This window comes from Lissotriton vulgaris, chromosome 5, assembly GCF_964263255.1.
Source record: "Lissotriton vulgaris chromosome 5, aLisVul1.2, whole genome shotgun sequence".
Taxonomy (NCBI): domain Eukaryota; kingdom Metazoa; phylum Chordata; class Amphibia; order Caudata; family Salamandridae; genus Lissotriton; species Lissotriton vulgaris.
The window spans coordinates 1,969,653,742-1,969,671,418 of record NC_141693.1 but is presented as its reverse complement, the minus strand read 5'-3'; the positions used below and the strand labels follow the sequence as shown (position 1 = coordinate 1,969,671,418).

Sequence of the window (17,677 nt, the reverse complement as noted above, 5' to 3'; positions counted from 1 at the left end):
ATCGACATGGAGGCTGTGCCCTCTGCTGGCATGGATGAGCATTGTAGAAAGCATTCCGGATCCAGCCTGGTGCGAAGGGATGAGAGGGACAAGATGAGAAATCTGCTCGCAGAAGTATCCATCAGCAATGTCTGTTCAGTGGAAATTCTGACCTAATCATAAACTACGCAGTGAAAGACAGTAATCTGACTAAAATCGATTTAAGATATCACCGGAGCCACCACTAAAGCTTGCTAGAGAGATAGAAGGACATCAACTTGTTATGATGCACAGTCATTAAGGGAGTAATCTCTCTCACCTTGTTTCGGGAAAGAATGCCTGGTTGGTAGGAACAGATCGAGCACTTGAGTTCCGCATCTTTACTTTAGTCATGGAGTGAAGTCTAGATACCGCTGTTGTACAAATCCCAAGCAGTCTTTCCTAAACATGACTTCAATTTCCATTCTTGTGTTATAATATGGCAATGATGTATGTTTGAGTTCACTGCTTTACTGACAGTAGCTATCCATTAAAGAGTCATGCTGAGGACACAACCCACTCCCACTTACAGCCGTGAAGAAAATGCAATGTTTTCATACAGATTTCCTTTGCAGAAGTCTGACTTTGAGATGTCCTGTACATCCTTTAACATTGAGTCAGTATGCTCTCAGTGTGCCTGAGAAAGATCCTGCAGAAAAGGGCTTTTCTTAAGTTCCCGAATATTTAAATTAAGTGCCTCTCCAAAATGGAATTTTATCACTGTCCGGATCATGATGAAACCCCAGATCCATCACCCAATGCTCTGAAGAACAACTACTGTTGTGGATGCGGTGGTAAATGCTTCCAGCTTCAGCTGTCCAGTTGTGAACTAACTTGACATGGTTCTTCTCCTTGGCTCTGCGCTGGTTATGAGCAGAGCAGAAGCCTTCCGGAGCAGAAAAGGAGGACATTGACACCACATCAGAATCCAGCCTGCCGGCCTTTCTGGGACCATGAAGCAGCTCAAAGACTGGCCAAGCGCTAGCCAACAGCCAGAGTAGTGACTCGGCCAGGCTGGCTATACTCATCCAGCACCTACATCTCTGCAGGCATCTTATCTGCAGTAATCAACTCCATCTGGTACGGTTTCAAGATAAAACCTTAAACTTCCCGAATCCCCCTAACCCCCCTATTTACAAAAAAAACGTTTTTGCAAAAGCATGTTACAAGATTCAAACTCCATCTTGCATATTCTGGTCACCACATAGTGACGCAAGCACCTGCAAATCATATACCAGATCAAGATGTTTGCCAACAACATACATCTCCTATGGTGAATAGAAATACCTCATTCCTGGGCTGTGATGCAGCAGAATAATTTTCATACAAGAACAGTTTAACCATGAGTAACAAAGGGAGTCACAGTGCCTTCAGCCAGGCCATGAGAGAAACGTGCACACACTAAAACTAATAATTATTGCTTGTATTTTGGTATCCAGTGTTTGGGAACAGAAAGCATATCTGCAAACTGCAGGAATGAAAATACATACCACTTTCAATGTGACCAGAAAATCAAGAACGCAAACCCCAAACCTTTAACAAAACTTTATTTTTTATCCACAGCTCCTTCAAACGAATGTTGAGGCAAAGGTTGCTAAATTTTAAGGTACTTTTCATGGAACTACTATTATAAGGACTATTTATCACCGGCCTCGCAATGTTAAAGGCATCATCGATTTTTGCAAAGTTTATTAATTCTTCACTTAGGCTAACATTATCTTACTTCATCTAATTTAGCTTTACTATTTTTTTATAGAATGCAATCTTATGAGGTAAACCTGCATGAGTTATACAATAGTCATTAACTATTCAATTAATCACTGCTTTAAAAAGCCATTTTTTTAAAAGTAATACAGTTGTTGGGTCTTTGATCTTTATTCATGGTTATAACTGTGCTACACTTTGTCCGATACAAACCATTACAACATTTTTATGTCAGGCTTCATGGGAAAAAAACACAGCTAGCATTACGGAGCAAACAAAACTAGAGTCCTATCAATTTTGCCCTATATCTGAGCTACGAGACACTGTAGAGACACATGCGTCAGTACCTTTCAAACTCCGAAGTGTTCCGAATTACCAACTAGACCTAGTGAAAAAGTCTGCCAAAACACCTGGCCTGCAAAACCAGAATTAAATCCCAGATGCTAAACACTTGCTTTAGATGCACAGATCTAAAAACATATTTTGTAGAACTGTTTTTGAACTAGTTTTGTTAATATTGTGCTGGAGAACCAAGATTTAACTTTGTTAAAGAGACATCTAACCAAGTGTGTGGGGTAACTAGAGGAAATTAAAAGTTCTAGAGAAACTGCATTCAACCTGGGTCATTGAAACCTGGATTTAATCTCATTTTGATGCCTGTGATGAGGCCTTGTAGTTTGTAGTCATACAAAGGAGACTGTGGATTTATCTTACCGTGAACAGTGTCTTCCATATCAGGACTGGTGACAGAATCTTTTCCTCCAAAGTCAGAGCTGCACTCAGATCTAAGGTCTTCTGTCTTATTGGGAATATCCTCAGAGGTTGCACTGATGCCTTGAAAAGGGGAGTTCATTATCAGAACATATATGCTACAGTGCCCACAGAGCTTTATAAACACATGCAGATAACAAATAATTACCCCTAGATAACTGAAAGGACAAGATATTTTTCACTGAGGGGTTCTGGGTGAGGAGAATCTATCTGCCTATTTATTTGGTGTCACTGTGAACATGCGCTGAAACAAATCTGTCGTATTCATGGTTACTAATGTACAACTTTAAATCCTGTTGCAGTCTGCACAATTTCAGATGAGCAGTACAGGGTTTGAAGATTCATGGGAAGCAATGCACAACATGATCTCACCTCCCTCCACCAAACCACACCATGTTAAGCAAATATAAACAATTATATCTAGTGTCTGCCACCTAATCCAACCACCCTCATGCAATCTTTCTCCTCCCCACAAAAATTAATAAAAAGAGATGCCAGATATCCTGCCCAAGAAGCTCATCAACCATTGCATTAAGGTACTCTCTCATAGCCAAATATAAAGTTTAAATAAATCAGGTGCACTCCGACTAAGAAACCATCCCCTTTATTTAGTGTCGTCCTCCAGCCAAATATTTAAAGAAGTAAACGGTATTAACTGGTGTCCTGAAACCTTTCCATGCCTCTCCCTCCCACGTCTAAACCGCGCACTCCGCTCTTACAAACACAGAGAGCCAGTGCCATGCTCACAGTGGCTGTAGAGAGCTGCTCAACACTGCAGAAACTTTTTCCCCAGTTAATGCAGATCTAAAGAGACGACCGGCTGGCAGGTGAGATGACTGATGGTGGTGGAGGAGCTAATCTAAGTAATATCACTGAGTCCATAGTTACAGAAGAGTCCACCACAATTATGGGCGACTTCAATTTCTATTTGGAGCAAATCAGTGATAGGGATACTATTGCCCTTATATCAGACTTAGAAATAATGGGCCTCAGACAATTGGTCATGACTCCTACCCATCAGGCAGGCCACACGCTGGATGGTATTTTTACAAATGTGGAAGGTCTGTGCATAACCTCAGTTCTTCCCATGACATGGACAGACCACTCAGTCATTCTTAGCAGCCTCACTATTAAAGGCTCGCTGAGGAAAAAGGCTGTTCACTCGAAAACTGGTACTTTCAAAGCATGGAAGGACATTAACCCGAATGACCTAACGTTGCTTTTAAACAACACCAGCCCGGAACTATCCACTGATCCCAATATTGCAACCAACCAATTCCAGAAATGGCTGGGTGATGCCACGACTCAGTTGGCACCTACTAAATCCCTCTCAAGAAATAGAAGTTTGCCAACGGCCCAGTGGTATACAGAAGAATTAAAAATCCAAAAACAATTAACTAGGAACAGGGAAACGCACAGGCGAAGAACCTACGACAGCGAAAATAAGAAAAAATATAAAAAAGCTCTTGCTTCTTATAAAGCAATGATAATAGCTGCAAAAAAACATTTTTTCACACTTCATATAGAGACTGCAAAAAACTCTAGTAAACAGCTATATAACATCGCCAAAACTCTTTCTGGAAATACCCCGGACCTTAATCCGCCCACATCACAAGCATTATGTGATGCTTTATCTAAGTTTTTCTTCGAGAAGGTAAATGACATTTACCAAGCCTTTAACTCAGACCCTGGCAGCAGTAGTGCTACCACCCCCATGATCACGCTAAAAAATACCATGACCAGTTTTAAACCCCTTACCACTGACCAAATCAAGGGCATAGTTAAATCGATTAAAGCTGGGTCAGCCCTGGATCCATGTCCAACTTCTGTGATCGCGACGGTGCCAGACACAGTCATCCCTATCATCACTCATGTCTGTAACACAATACTGACATCCGGAATTTATCCCGACTCTTTAAAAAATACGTTGATCAAACCCCTGCTCAAAAAGCCTGGTCTAGGAAAGGGTGTACTAAAAAACTATCGCCCCATAGCTAGCCTCCCTTTTCTAGCTAAAGTTACCGAAAAGGCTATGAATCAGCAGTTGTCGGAATACATAGAAACTCACAACTTGCTGGATGACACTCAGTTCGGTTTACGTAAACACCATGGTACGGAAACCGCTCTCATCAAAGCAGCTGATGATATAAGAGTCATCCACGATCAAGGAGGAACAGCTTTGCTTGTCCTTCTTGATCTCTCAGCAGCCTTCGACACGGTTGACCACAAGATCTTGGTCGACCGTGTCGAAAGGATGGGTATTCAGCTCACTGCTAGGGACCTACTTGCTTCCTTCCTAGCCAACAGAACCCAGGCGGTTACACTGGGCCCTTTTCAATCAGCTAATTTGTCGTTACCGTGTGGGGTTCCCCAAGGCTCATCCCCAAGTCCGACACTGTTTAATATACATGTGTCGGACCTTGCTAGTGTCATCAAAGCATATGGGATGAGCCTAACCTCATACGCCGACAACACTCAATTGGTGCTGGCCATAAAAGGTGATGGGCAGGAGGTGGCAGAGAGATTCCAAAGTGGGATGATTGCTATCGGTGAGTGGATGGCAAAAAATTGCCTGAAGCTCAATTCCGATAAAACGGAGGTGGTTATCTTTGGCACCCTTTTGCCAGTCTGGTCTGTAGCATGGTGGCCATCGGCTCTAGGTACTCCTCCCTGCCCCACCGTTAAGGTCAGAAACCTAGGAGTAACATTCGATGACCAGCTTAACTTCATGGCTCACGCAAATAAGGTGGCAGCCAACGCCCATTTTAAGCTCAGAATGATAAGGAAAATTATACCTTATCTACCAGACTCGGCAGCCAAGACGTTAGTCACCTCCCTGGTCCTGACATCTTTAGACTACTGTAACGGTCTTTTGCTTAATGAACAAAACAGAGTCACCAAAAAACTACAGACCGTGCAGAACGCAGCGGCTCGCGTGCTGTCCAAAAAACCCAAATTTGCCCCCATCTCGGACACTTTGAAAAGCTACCACTGGTTAACCATCCAAAACAGGGTAAAATTCAAATCATTGTACACAGTCTATAAAACACTGCAGGACCAAGGACCGCGTTTCCTTAAAGAGCAACTAATTCCCTATAATCCGCCCAGAACACTCCGATCCACCTCACTTAACCAACTAGTGGTTCAACGCAGCAGAACAGTTTCTTGGGGTGACCGCCGCTTTTCAATTGCGGCACCAAAAATCTGGAATACCCTACCAAACCACATAAAAATAAGCCCCTCACTCCTTCAGTTTAGGAAAAAACTGAAAACATGGTTATTTAATCAGTAAATCAAGCTTCTGAGTCAACTGATCAGGGAGAGACATTATCGCATATTAGCGCCGAGACGCCCACGGGTAATTGTACGCGCTCTATAAATGTCAACAAATAAATAAATAAATAAATAAATGTCTTTGTTTTGATTTGTCATTGAACTCCTGCGAGCACTAAAGGAACAGTCAGTTCTTAGTGACATCCTTTATTGACGTCCACACTGCTGTTTATGTTATTCCAATGCGCAGAGCCTATTGGGAATATAGGAACTACACTACACTCTGATGAGTCACTTGATTCATCTAAAGACGCCTATGGAGGAGGGAGGGAGGAGACCGAGGACACAATGCTACAGGAGCAGGAAGCTGACTGTCTGCGTCCTGATCCGCCCCCAGCAGCAGCGCATTTCTCTTGTCTGGGGGCGTGAAGGATCTGAATCAAGCGCGCGGTCGGAGAGGAGACGCCATGCGCGTGCCCATCGTCTGTCCGGGCGCGCACATGGTTTGTCTCCCTTCGCACACCACAGCCACGACAATAGGATCTTGCCAAGTGACGCAGCGCATGCACTGCGCTCGGTAGGCGAGACCTAAAAATGGACACTGGCACAAACAGTAGGCATGACCTTTGCAAGCTTGTGCAATGGTTATTTTTCTCTATATTTCTTTATTGTAAATGTCATACCTCGCATAGAGAGGCACAGAGCAGGCAGGGCTACAGGGTCCCAACCATGGTGATGGAGGTAGTTTGCCCCTGGTGTCCTGAAGCCAGTACTTCTACGACTCTGTAAATTGGGCAAAGAAAAACCCTTTCTACACTTGGCTCTCAGGGTAGGAAGAGTCAGCAGGGGCAAGTTTCTCAGGGAGGTAAAGTTAGGTGGGCAAGAGCTCAGAATTCAGACAAAAAACAATGTCCAGCCCAATGTTTATTATTATGAGAATAAAAATAGCTTTAGTCTCAGAGCAAAACTAAATGGTAAAAATCACATTAATATGTAATACAGGCTTGCCATAAAATGTGCTTCAAGCATGAGGCGCTATGCTTGCTTTTCCTTTCCTGATAACAGTCTTCCCTCTTGCTATGGTTGAGATTTCACTATTGTAGTCCCCACTATACTAGGGAATAGGCAAAGATTAGGGACTGGTACAGATTACTTAAACGCTCTCACAAGAGAAGTGTGCAACTCAGTTCAATGTCTTCAGTGATGTATGTACCAAAAATGTGATTGTGCTGTGATAGATATGCCTCTGGCTCTCAGACTCTCTCGTCTCCAGTGGCCATTAAAGCTGCCCGGTTAACTATTAGTGCTCAGCTATCATCCAGGTCAATACAGAATGGCACACACTGCTACAGTCTTTTTTATACATTCTCAACAACTGAGCAGAGACAAGAGACCCCTTCACTTCACTTCTGGTTACCCCTCAGAGCTTCCTCTGGGTGCTACGCTTTCCGGGAATGGCCTCTCCTACTGGACAATTTCTCACCCTGCAGGGCCAGGTACAGCCCTTCCTTCTTCAGGCAGGTCCTCAGCTATTCCAGCAAAGTGCTGACTTCAGGTGATGTCTAATCACGTCTGGGAGGCACCAGTCCGGATTACACAACAGAACAGTTATTTTAAGTGCTCTGCGCAGCGCTTCCTTTCCTTGGTCAAGAAGAACTTAGGACTGGAACAACGAGAGGTGATTTGGATTTGACTTTCCGAAAACATTTTCCAGACAGGAGATGTAGGTCCACTCGGTCATGCTTCATATCCGACTTGGGCTGGTCCCGGTCAAATGTCATTTCCAGGCTACTCTCCAGACACAGCCTTTGTGCAAAGCGACGGCTCACACAGCATATAGCAATGGGGATCACAGCAGGAGTACTCACTACAGAGGCACAATAAAGTTTGAGATCTATGACCAAGGATAGCATCCGCATTCCTGAAGTAATCAGAAAAAGACAAAAGGGCAGGCCCTGCCTACAAACTCCGTTCCTACCTCTACCATTTACCAAATGACGGTCCTCAGGAAGAACCTATCAGCTGCCCCTAGTTCGCACAGTCTTAATGGATATATTTTAAAGGCAGTCGCCTTATTCTTCCTCATTTCAGTTTCTGGATCTCCATCCTCTACCTACAGGAATGCAGGTAATACACTTCCACTGTCCGACGTTGCGATACTCAAGGGAAATCTGAAAAGGATCATGCTGGCCTCAGTATTCAGACACACACAAAGTCCTACCATACATCTATGACAGACTCTCAGTACACATACACTCAAAATGCAGACAAGATGAGTGCTAGGTTCGGGGATTCAAGTGATAACTTTACATGGGGGGGGGGGGAGCAGTAGAAAAAAGGTGACATGGAATAAATCACCATTTAACTGAAGAATGAACTGCTGGTATCTAAACTTAATATAAATAATACATATATAAAGGATAATCTGAACACATTTTGTGTCATAATTTTTTATTGGAGATCAAAGTTAGGCATTTCATAGAAACACATTTTGGAGGGAAAGGAACTATTTTTAGGTGGATGTCAACAGTGTGCACAGCCTTTGTGCAGTTACTCAAAGTGAAGGAAAGCAGTTGGAAGAGTGGACTGACCCACTGCCCTATGCTGTGGTGTGCAGAAGCAAATGACCAATGGCTAAAGCAAGCTAATTAAGTGCCCCTCTGTATGCACATTATATATGTTGTTTTTGGAGAACAGTCTGATGAGGACACTTAAATGACCTCCAAGAGCACCTCTAAAAAGGAGGGCGATACTACATTAATATTTAGCAAAATGGGTAGCCTGTATTGGTTCATCAATGGATAATGATCGCAAGTGGACCCAAAAAAAGAAGAAAGCAACAGAAGTTCCGGGCAGGACAGGCACTGGGAAAAGGATATAGAGGGTGACGCCTTGATTAAGACACATGCAAAAGAAAGCGTCTATTTTCATAACAGAACCCAAAGAGCAATAAAACTAACAACTAACTGCCAGTCACAAAGATTGATAATACACATTGCTAACAAGGCTGTAGCCTTCCAAAGGCTCAATATAAACACTTAAGAATCAGTCAAGTAGAAATGAACCTGTGATCGTTTGGTGAAAAGATCAACTCACCAGATACCACACTCAGGCCAGGAGTGCTGGGGCGGGAGCTGACTTCTCGGACATCAGTGTCATCAGATGTGCTTCCTAGGCCAGAGCAGCTCTCCAGCTCCTGCAGCCTCTCTTCCTGCTTTAAGTCCTGAGCTTCTGAACAGAAAGAGATTTGGTTTTCATCGATTCCCAGACTGTTTGAAAAATTCAGCATGCCTTGTTGATCGATTATGTATGCGTAGAGCAAAACTTCTGAGCATTTAGAATAGTTATTTGAAAGGAGTACTATTTCTTGGCCTACTTCTGTAAAGTCTTGCGAATTCGCGAACATTGTATATCTGCACTTAATGCAAGGACATGGGTGCACATTTGAGACTTTACTTAATAACTAGGCCCCTATTAAGGTCTGGCATTAACAATGACCTTTTTTGTGTTTATTGAAATTCTGTCTCTCTCTCTCCATAGGCTAGCTTCACTGTGAGTGACAGCATTCTGTTCTTTCACAAGGAGCATATCGACACAGTAGTTTTGTTCAATGGCAAAACTACTGTGGCAATGTATGCCTTTTGATAAGACATACATTTTTGCTTTTGCCAAGGTTTGTAATAATGATGAGGGCCTGGCAGCTCCCACATCAATAAGGTTTCACACAAACCATGCCAAAACAAGTCATACATTGACAAAACCAAAAGGCTGACCGACAATCTCCGACCTACTGGCTTTATCAATGCTTGTTTATTTTTGTTTCCAATAATCCTATTAATACTGATTACACTGATTTTCCATTATGGATATTTTTGGGAAATACTAGCATACATCAACACATTTTACTAAATGATGCTGAAAAGAAACGGTACCTAAAAGTTTACAGTAGTTTAGCAAAATGTTGCATTTTTTGGTGAACATTTTGAGCATTCTGGGAGCATTATACATAGCCTCATATTGCTTAACATTGAAAATGTGTGTACACGTTTTTATGCTGGAACCACTGTCAGTAGTGCAGGCTGAGCTTACAACATTTACTTAGAGTGCTCACCCTAATAATAAAGGCTTTGCATTAATGAACCATAAATACAAGTTTCAACATCATTAACACACAGACACAAATATTAGCTTAACTGCAGGCAATGCGTTTCCGTGATTTATAATGTGGTACTGCAAACGAGCAGCCAAAGGGTTTGCACTGTAGACGGTTGGGCTAACTTGTCTCAAGGACAAAATACACAAAAACGTGTTGCCCTTGACCCTAAACAATATGTCCCGGGCGTCCGGCTATAGTAATTCCACATCTAAGTAGGTAATACTCTGCCTTCCAATATGGGCGCCACCATGGCCTTAGTTTTACGGATCAGTATAACTACAAGGGACTAGGGACACTGGCTGATGGCCGGTAGCTTTAGTCTCTAGATAATCTAAGTGCAAGCCCTATTGCCTGGTGACCTGTCAGCGCACAAGTGCAATAGGGCTGTTGTGAGGACTGAGCCCATCTTAGGCCAGCTCAGGTCAAGTTCAAAGAATATGAACACTTCACATTAAATAAAGCAGGCGTCAACTTTAGTTTTGATATTCAGGAATTACCCCTAACAAACTGCTAGTAGGAAGCAGGGTCTGTATATAGTATAGCCACTAGGTGGTTATACCGTACACAGAGTCCAGGGGTTCCCCAAAAGTGTGCAGGGATCAATCTAAAACCTAAAGGTGATCTATTAGGCCTAAAACAAAGGAGTGTAAGACATTTATTGAACAACTTTGACCAATAATGAACACACGGCTCAAAAAGGATATCCACATCCATTTTAAAAACATATATTTTGTTTGTATTTTATTTTAGGAGGAAGATATTTGCATAAGGTAAGTATATTTTAAAATAAAAATACTTTTTACTTTCTAAAGTCGACATTTAGAATATTTTCTGGACAGTTCAATATTATCCTACGGGGAAACCAATATCCGGTTAAACAGGTAAGTATCACACTTACAGTTCCAGTCTTCAGGACCAAAAGTCAGCAAGAGACAAGGGTCAGGTGAGTACCAAAACTACCATCAGTGGCACATGGGCGGCCAGGTGCAGAGGTAAAATTTGGAGTTCGTCCCAATGCATTTCAAAGGAGACTGAAAGTGCCTGGAGCCACACTGCTTGCAGGTTAGTAGATCGGTTGCAGGGACCAAGCTTTGGGGGTTAGCTCAATCATGAGGGGGTTGGAGGGGGCACAAAGCAGCATTATTGAGACACCCCCAGCTGCACAGGGGCGGCTGGGTGCAGAGTGAAAATTCGGCGCTGAGTGCCAAATGCTTTCCAATGGAGTTGCTCCTTTTGACAAACAGGCTGCAGGCGTCGCACCGGAGGTTGCAGAAGGGAGACCGACAGCAGAGGTAAGTAGAGATTTACAGGCTTGTCGCGTTCTAATCTAGGACCCCGATCAATACTGTGACCTTATGCCCCTATACGGCTATAATCCCTTTGTACCCCTATATTGGCATAAACGATCAAATGCAATATTCAGAAACTTGTCTCTGGCCTCACACGATCAGAGCCACATTTCAGAATCTCTTCCTCTGCAGCTAATTAGAGCAAATGACACAGCAGAAGCTTGATTAGTAATAGAACTCTAATGAGCACTGAGAGACGATCACTTCCTAGTGACATCTTTATTGACGTCTTGTGTCCAAAAACTTACGTCAAACAAGGCACCTTTCAGGTATAAATATTACCAACGTTGCCTTAAGCAAACGCTGATGCTGATGCTATCGCTGCCTCAACGACATCGATGATAGCGATGGTGTGGTGAACATAGGAGCAGAACAGCTGTCCCCCTGCAAAGCCCAGCAGATACAAGCTGCCCACGGACGCTGCCCCTCCTCCTCCTCGACGCGCTGAGAGAGACGCTGTCTTTTCTCCTGCCGAGAAAATCCAGCTCCGGCGTTTCCAGCCTACTCTTGCGAGTGACTGGGATATCGAGTCCTGGAAGGAGATACAAGACCTCCAACATTCTATTCCAGAGGTATGGTGTTGACTAAACCCTTAGAGAGAATTCTTGAAGCAAACCTTGGCAAAACCAGGGGGCGCTAGAGGGCGCACGAGCTAATGGCCGCACTTTAGTGAGGCTCTGGTTGCCTGGTCAGCTTTATCCTCATTTTATCCTGTTTGCCTGCGGATCTCTGCCTGAAACTCTCATCGAGTGTGAGCCTTCCTACCCTGCAGCTCCAGTCCGATTTTGGGGACGAACCGAGCATCGGCGCCGAACTTAGCCGGCCGAAGACTCTGGCCGGGACGCATCGCAGGGGAGAGGAGGCGCGAGAGCCTGCGTGCGGCGCCACGCAAGGTCGGGGCTTGCCACGAGGCAGGTAGGCCTCGGAATTGGAGTGATCGGCCCGGGAGGTGCAGGACCTGCCGGACCTCGGAGGTCGGCGGCAGCGGTGAGTCTTCCCCCTCCTCTGGACGCGGCACCGCGCGGTGGTGCTGGCCGGCAGACCTACGCCCTGCTGGGAGTGAGGAGAGTGCCGTGTGCTACCGCCTGAGCCGGTGGATGCTTGACCGGGACCCCGGCCACTAACTGCGGATTGCCGGCGGTGCCCCCTGATCCTGCTTTGGGCTCGCTGCTTCTGGGCACTGGGGGTCGGGGAGTATCATGAGATCTATGGGGGCCACTGACTGAGACCATACTGTGGACGTTGCTGCCCGGTGGAGGCGCGCTGGGCCTCCCCCCCCCTACCCCACACACTGCCCCCCAGGGCACTTTGAGTGCGGACCTTGCTTGCTTCTCGCCGGCACGTTACTGCCCGCCACCCACACAACGTGGCCAGCTGGAACTCCGACCCCCCTCGTAAGCAGTGGCGGCTGGTCCTGGTCACCAGAGCACATCGAGGTGGGGGTGACATTCTGGCACTGCTGCGCTGCTCCTCACGCAGAAGACGCTGCCAACGACGCGACCACTGCACAGGGGGCGCGAATGCACAGAGGATTGGCGAGGGGCAGTGAGCGCCACACTGATCGCCTCTCGCTAGGCGTCTCGGGCCCCTACAGGCGGAGCGCAATGGGGAAGAACGACAACAAGCAGCCTAAACTCTCTTTTGAACCTGCGCCGCCCAAGAAGCAGCTGCGTGGCACGATTGGCGCTGGCGGTGCCCACGACCCACCAGGCACTGAGCCCCCTTCCACGTCCATGGCCCCTGAGATGCGCGTAATGCTGGAAGAGATGAGACAGGGCTTCGCACAATAGTGGACAAGGTGGACCGCCTGTCCTCCAGGATGGATGGGGTCGTACAGAAGCTGGAGGTCCATGAAGAACGCTTGACGGAAGCGGAGAGACGCATTTCTGCCTCGGAGGACTCGTCTGCTTCTCACGACGCGCGCCTCTCCAGAATGGACAACATACTGCGAGTAATAGCGGCAAAGAATGAGGAGTTGGAGGCGAGAAGTAGGCGCAATAACATTCGCGTAACGGGTGTGCCGGAATCCACCAACACTGGGCGCATGGAGGAATACGTAGAGAAAATCCTGGTCGCTGCGGTGGGCAGAGAGGCCTTCTCTGGTCAATTTATCGTTGAAAGGGCGCACCGCTCCCTGGGTCCAGTGCCCAAGCCAGGGGCGCAGCCGCGGCCTATCATCGCCCGGTTGCTTAACTACCGTGACCGCGACGCAGCACTACGAGCAGCACGGACGAATCACAACTTGTCTTGAGATGGAGTGCCCTTTTCGGTGTACCCGGACTTTACGCCGCTGGTGCAGGAACAGCGGAAAAAGTTTCTGGTCGTGAAGAAAAAGTTAAGAGACATGCAGGTGGATTACGCCCTCCTACACCCGGCACGACTTAGGGTGACCCATCAGGGCAAACAACATTTTTTCATCAATCCGCAGCAGGTGGAGGACTACATCAAGAAACTCCGAGCTACCAGGAGAGACAGACGAAACGCGGAAAATGGGGATGCGGACGAAGACCCAGAGGAGCAAGCTGCAGACTGAGGTTGCCTCTTTGTTGCTGGTTGGTTGACCTCCTGTTGTTGAACTGGCGTTCGGTTTGGATCCTTCGACCGGTCTTGGCCCTGGTTGTTCTGACCTGGGTTATGGAACTGGATTGCAGTATCATCATTGTGTGAACTGGCTGTGGACTTGCGGACAGGTCGTATGCTGTACTCCAGGGTTGAGTTTTGTATTGGAATGCCCAGGATGGATGTAATGTTGGGGGAGGTGTACGCAGCGGCGGATGCATAGATGGCTCACCTGGCCTGACTGGCATCTTCTCCAACAGGGGGGGATGCCGCAAGAGACGGTGGTATGTTGGACAGGCTCTGACCTGCAGGGGTGATATATACCAGGCACCACCCCCCCTTCTCTGACTGTTCCCGTATGATCTGCGCGGGACGGGAGGGGATTGTAGGGGTGTATTGGTGTGTACCTCTGATGCCCCCACACAGTTTTTCTATGGTTGTTGAGGGCGGGGATTGGGGTGGGGAGGGGGGATGTGATACTGGCAAGTTTGGGTTGCTTCAGTGGGAGGGGGGAGGTCTTGTTGAGTGGGGGTTGGGGTGTTGCACGAGTGGGGTGGGGGGGTGTATGACTGTGGGGGTGTGCGTTGTTGGCCCTAGGGGCAGTTTTGCGGGAGATGTTCATGGCATGTATGCAGAGTTCAATGACGGAGTGTGCGCGAGCGTCAGTGGATGGGCAATGCGATGTGTTGCTGGTGTCGGATGGCAGGCACCTGGTGTCCAAACTGTATGCTGCCATCCGTGGGCAGCGGCCGCTGGCTTTGTCAAAGGCACGGGTTGCCTGGGACTCTGAACTGCCTGTTGACCTCACTGACGAGCAGTGGAAGTATTGCTGCTAGGTCACGGCTGACATATCCTCCAGCTGTCGATTGAAAATTATTCATTACAAGTTTGTACAGAGGTATTATTACACTCCGGTTCGGAAGCTGCGTTTTCACCTTTCAGAGGACGACAGGTGTGAGCGTTGCCGCGCGGAAGGTGCGGGATTCCTTCATTTGGCCTGGGAGTGTGGAGCGATACAGGCATACTGGGCGCAGGTACATACTGCTCTCCAAGTCATGATTGCTGGCCCCCTCCCTCTGGACCCGGTGGTGATGTTGCTGGGGTATACCAAGGATGTGCCCAAAGCGGACCGGAGGTTTGTTAATATTGCTTTGCTGCTAGCTAAGAGGAGGATCGCCTGTAGGTGGGGGATGGACAGGGCACCAAAGTTTAAGGACTGGCTGGATGACCTCACGTACTGCCAAGACCAACATGGCATCTATGCGGAATTGCTCCCCGCCCGCTGTAGACCCAGTGATTTTTGGTCCCCTTTACAGGTTTACTGGTTGTCCCAGATGGCTCACAGTGACTCCTCTGGGGATGAAGATCCGTTGCCTGCCCCCTGAGCGTGTGGCCGTTGCGTAGTACACTCACCATATTACATGACGACCGAGAGGTGGGAACTCAGCCCCCCCTGCTCAGACTATGGTGGTAGGCTTACTGTTGGAGGGCTGCTGGGGACTCTGGGGTACTTGCAAGTCATATGCTGTTACTCACAATACACACTTTCCTGGCCCTCCCGATATCCTAGACTAACAGGTCAGCGGGGGGTAAACATACACATTGGCTCCAGTGACTGCGCATCGGTAGAGATGACGCTTGCATGGGTGAGCACTGTGCTCCGCTTTTTGACATGATGCACTTCTATTGCCTGAGCGCTGCACGCTTCCTGGGGTGACGTGAGAGGCCACCCTCCCCTTGTCACAAATGAGGCACACTTATACACACGGAGACGTAGCTGGCTGACTGGTAGAGACTGAGGCAGTCGGGGGCTGGGGGGTTTCGTGGCACCTTCCATCCTTGATTGGTAATATGTCTTTATGCGTAGATGCTAAGGGATCCCCACACCTTATGACCATGAGTGGGTGGGAGGCGTGCTCTACCGTGGTTGTCTTCACAATATTGATCACTGTGGTGTGAACCTTGTGGGCCGGCCTGTGCGTGATGTACCAGCCCATGGCCAGTCAATGCTTTTCTACTAAATGTACCATACCTGTTATGCTATACTGGATTGTTGATGCTGTAACTGTCATGTATCTCTGTTGACCGCAATTAATAAAAAAAAAGGTTTTAAAAAAAAAACCTTGGCAAAACCAACTTAACTAAAACTGCTACTTACTTACTCCCTCCCAAGTATTGGGCTTAGGTCAGGTACACCTGGGTAGGCGTAGTTAGAAGCACCAGTTGAGTACGTTAGCCTAATGTATATATGAATGTATATATGTTGTATTCATTTTAAACCATTGTATGGCTAAGTAACCATAGCAATGCTTTTACAGTATTATTTCGCAATACTCATTTTACTGTACGCACTTTTTATAATAACTAGTATTGCAATTCATTTCTCTTGTATGAGAAGAAAGACTGTTCAATAAATAATACCTTTTTATTGAAAACGCCCGTCTCTCTATTCTCTGCACTTTGGTGAAAGTAATCTGCACAAAACTGACTGAGTAAAATAACTGTCTATTGTTTCACACGACTCTAGAGATTGACTCTTATTCTAAGGAGCAAAGTTGTCATGTTTATGTGGTTGTTGGAAAACTGAATCCCTTCTTGTCTGTACCAGGGAAGCTGATCACTTCCTATTCAGTCAAGAAAGTTTCCAGTGACCTCTGAGCTAGTTGGTAACACACCCAATTAAGTTTAGCATAGTAAGTGGAGACCTGGAAGATCCGCACTTCTACGTCCATACTACTGTTTATGTTATTCCAATACGCAAGGCCTATTGGGAAAATAGGAACTACACTACAGGCTCATAGTGGCACTGCCGGTTCAGCTCACCAGGGTCTTTCAACGTTGGATTCTACTTACTGGAGCTAATTGTTTTCATGGGGAGAGTCTGTATTCACACTGCAGGTGCTGTCGTGGATGTCAGGAGAGGTCAGCCAGCACTGGATTTGAAGTCAGGCTCACTGGAGCGACTTCACTGGGTAGGGAGGCCACTCAGACTTGGACCGTGGGAGTTGGGTGCAGAGAGGGCAGGAGTCACGGTTCCGAGCTGGATCCGGAGCTCTTGAAGTAGATTTCTTCTGGACAGGTCCGCTGTCCACTGGAGATTGGAGTCTTTTTCGAAGAAAGCAGTCCTCCCAGGGTTTTGAGAGTTCGCTGGCTGCAAGACAGGTCGCCTTTTGGTTGCAGGCTCTTTGAAGCTGGAGACAGGCCGGTAGGGCTGGGGCCAAGGCAGTCATCATCTTTGGGCTTCTCTGCAGAGTCGGCTTCCGGGATGTCTTCTTTCATTTTAGGTTGATGCAGATCTAATTTCTAGGTCTAGAAGGAGTAGAAGGGAGGGCCAATGGACACCTTACCTGGGGTGACTCGACCCACTATTACCCCAACCTCCTGTGGGAGGGGGGCATAGCCCTAATTTGAGAAATCCCTTCACCATTAAGATGTAGGGGGCTGAAAAGTGAGCTTATATTCACCTCCTCCACCAGAGGGCTGGAATTGGGAAGGGGGCACACCTCCTTGCCTTTCTACGTTTTCCCGACTGTTTTCCAGCCCAAAGTGGAGGGGTGAACCGTGGGCTGCCATCTGCTGCTAGCAGCAGAGGCTGGGGGTCGCATTACGATGTCAGCAGGCCTTTGAAATTTCCCCTTCGAGGACTGGCCAATCCTGGGGGAGGCGGTGACACACCTGTCCCCAGGATGTGCATCGTTTATTGTCTCAAAGAGCAGTAGCTCTCCACCCAGGGGTCCAGAAACATGTCAGTGTATGGCAGGCTGCCTAAGGCCAGTCTGCTCCCACACCAGGGTCGGTAGTTTTTCAGGGTGCACCACTGAGATTCCTTCGGAGTACATGTTACAAT

At 46.9% G+C, this 17,677-nt stretch overlaps 1 protein-coding gene across 22 annotated transcripts in view; it reads right to left on the bottom strand.

Annotated features, from left to right (window-relative positions):
- Window positions 1–17,677, bottom strand: part of GAPVD1 (GTPase activating protein and VPS9 domains 1) — a 304,659-nt gene that overhangs the window by 120,507 nt on the left and 166,475 nt on the right. For 12 of the 22 annotated variants that reach the window (XM_086924695.1, XM_086924697.1, XM_086924688.1 and 9 more), the window contains 2 exons: window positions 8,863–8,997; window positions 2,437–2,556 (listed from right to left, as the gene is read on the bottom strand). In XM_086924695.1, coding sequence (XP_086780821.1) covers window positions 2,437–2,556; window positions 8,863–8,997 — 255 coding nt within the window. The remainder of the gene's footprint in view (window positions 1–2,436; window positions 2,557–8,862; window positions 8,998–17,677) is intronic. The other 10 variants (XM_086924684.1, XM_086924699.1, XM_086924696.1 and 7 more) reach the window with 1 other exon arrangement.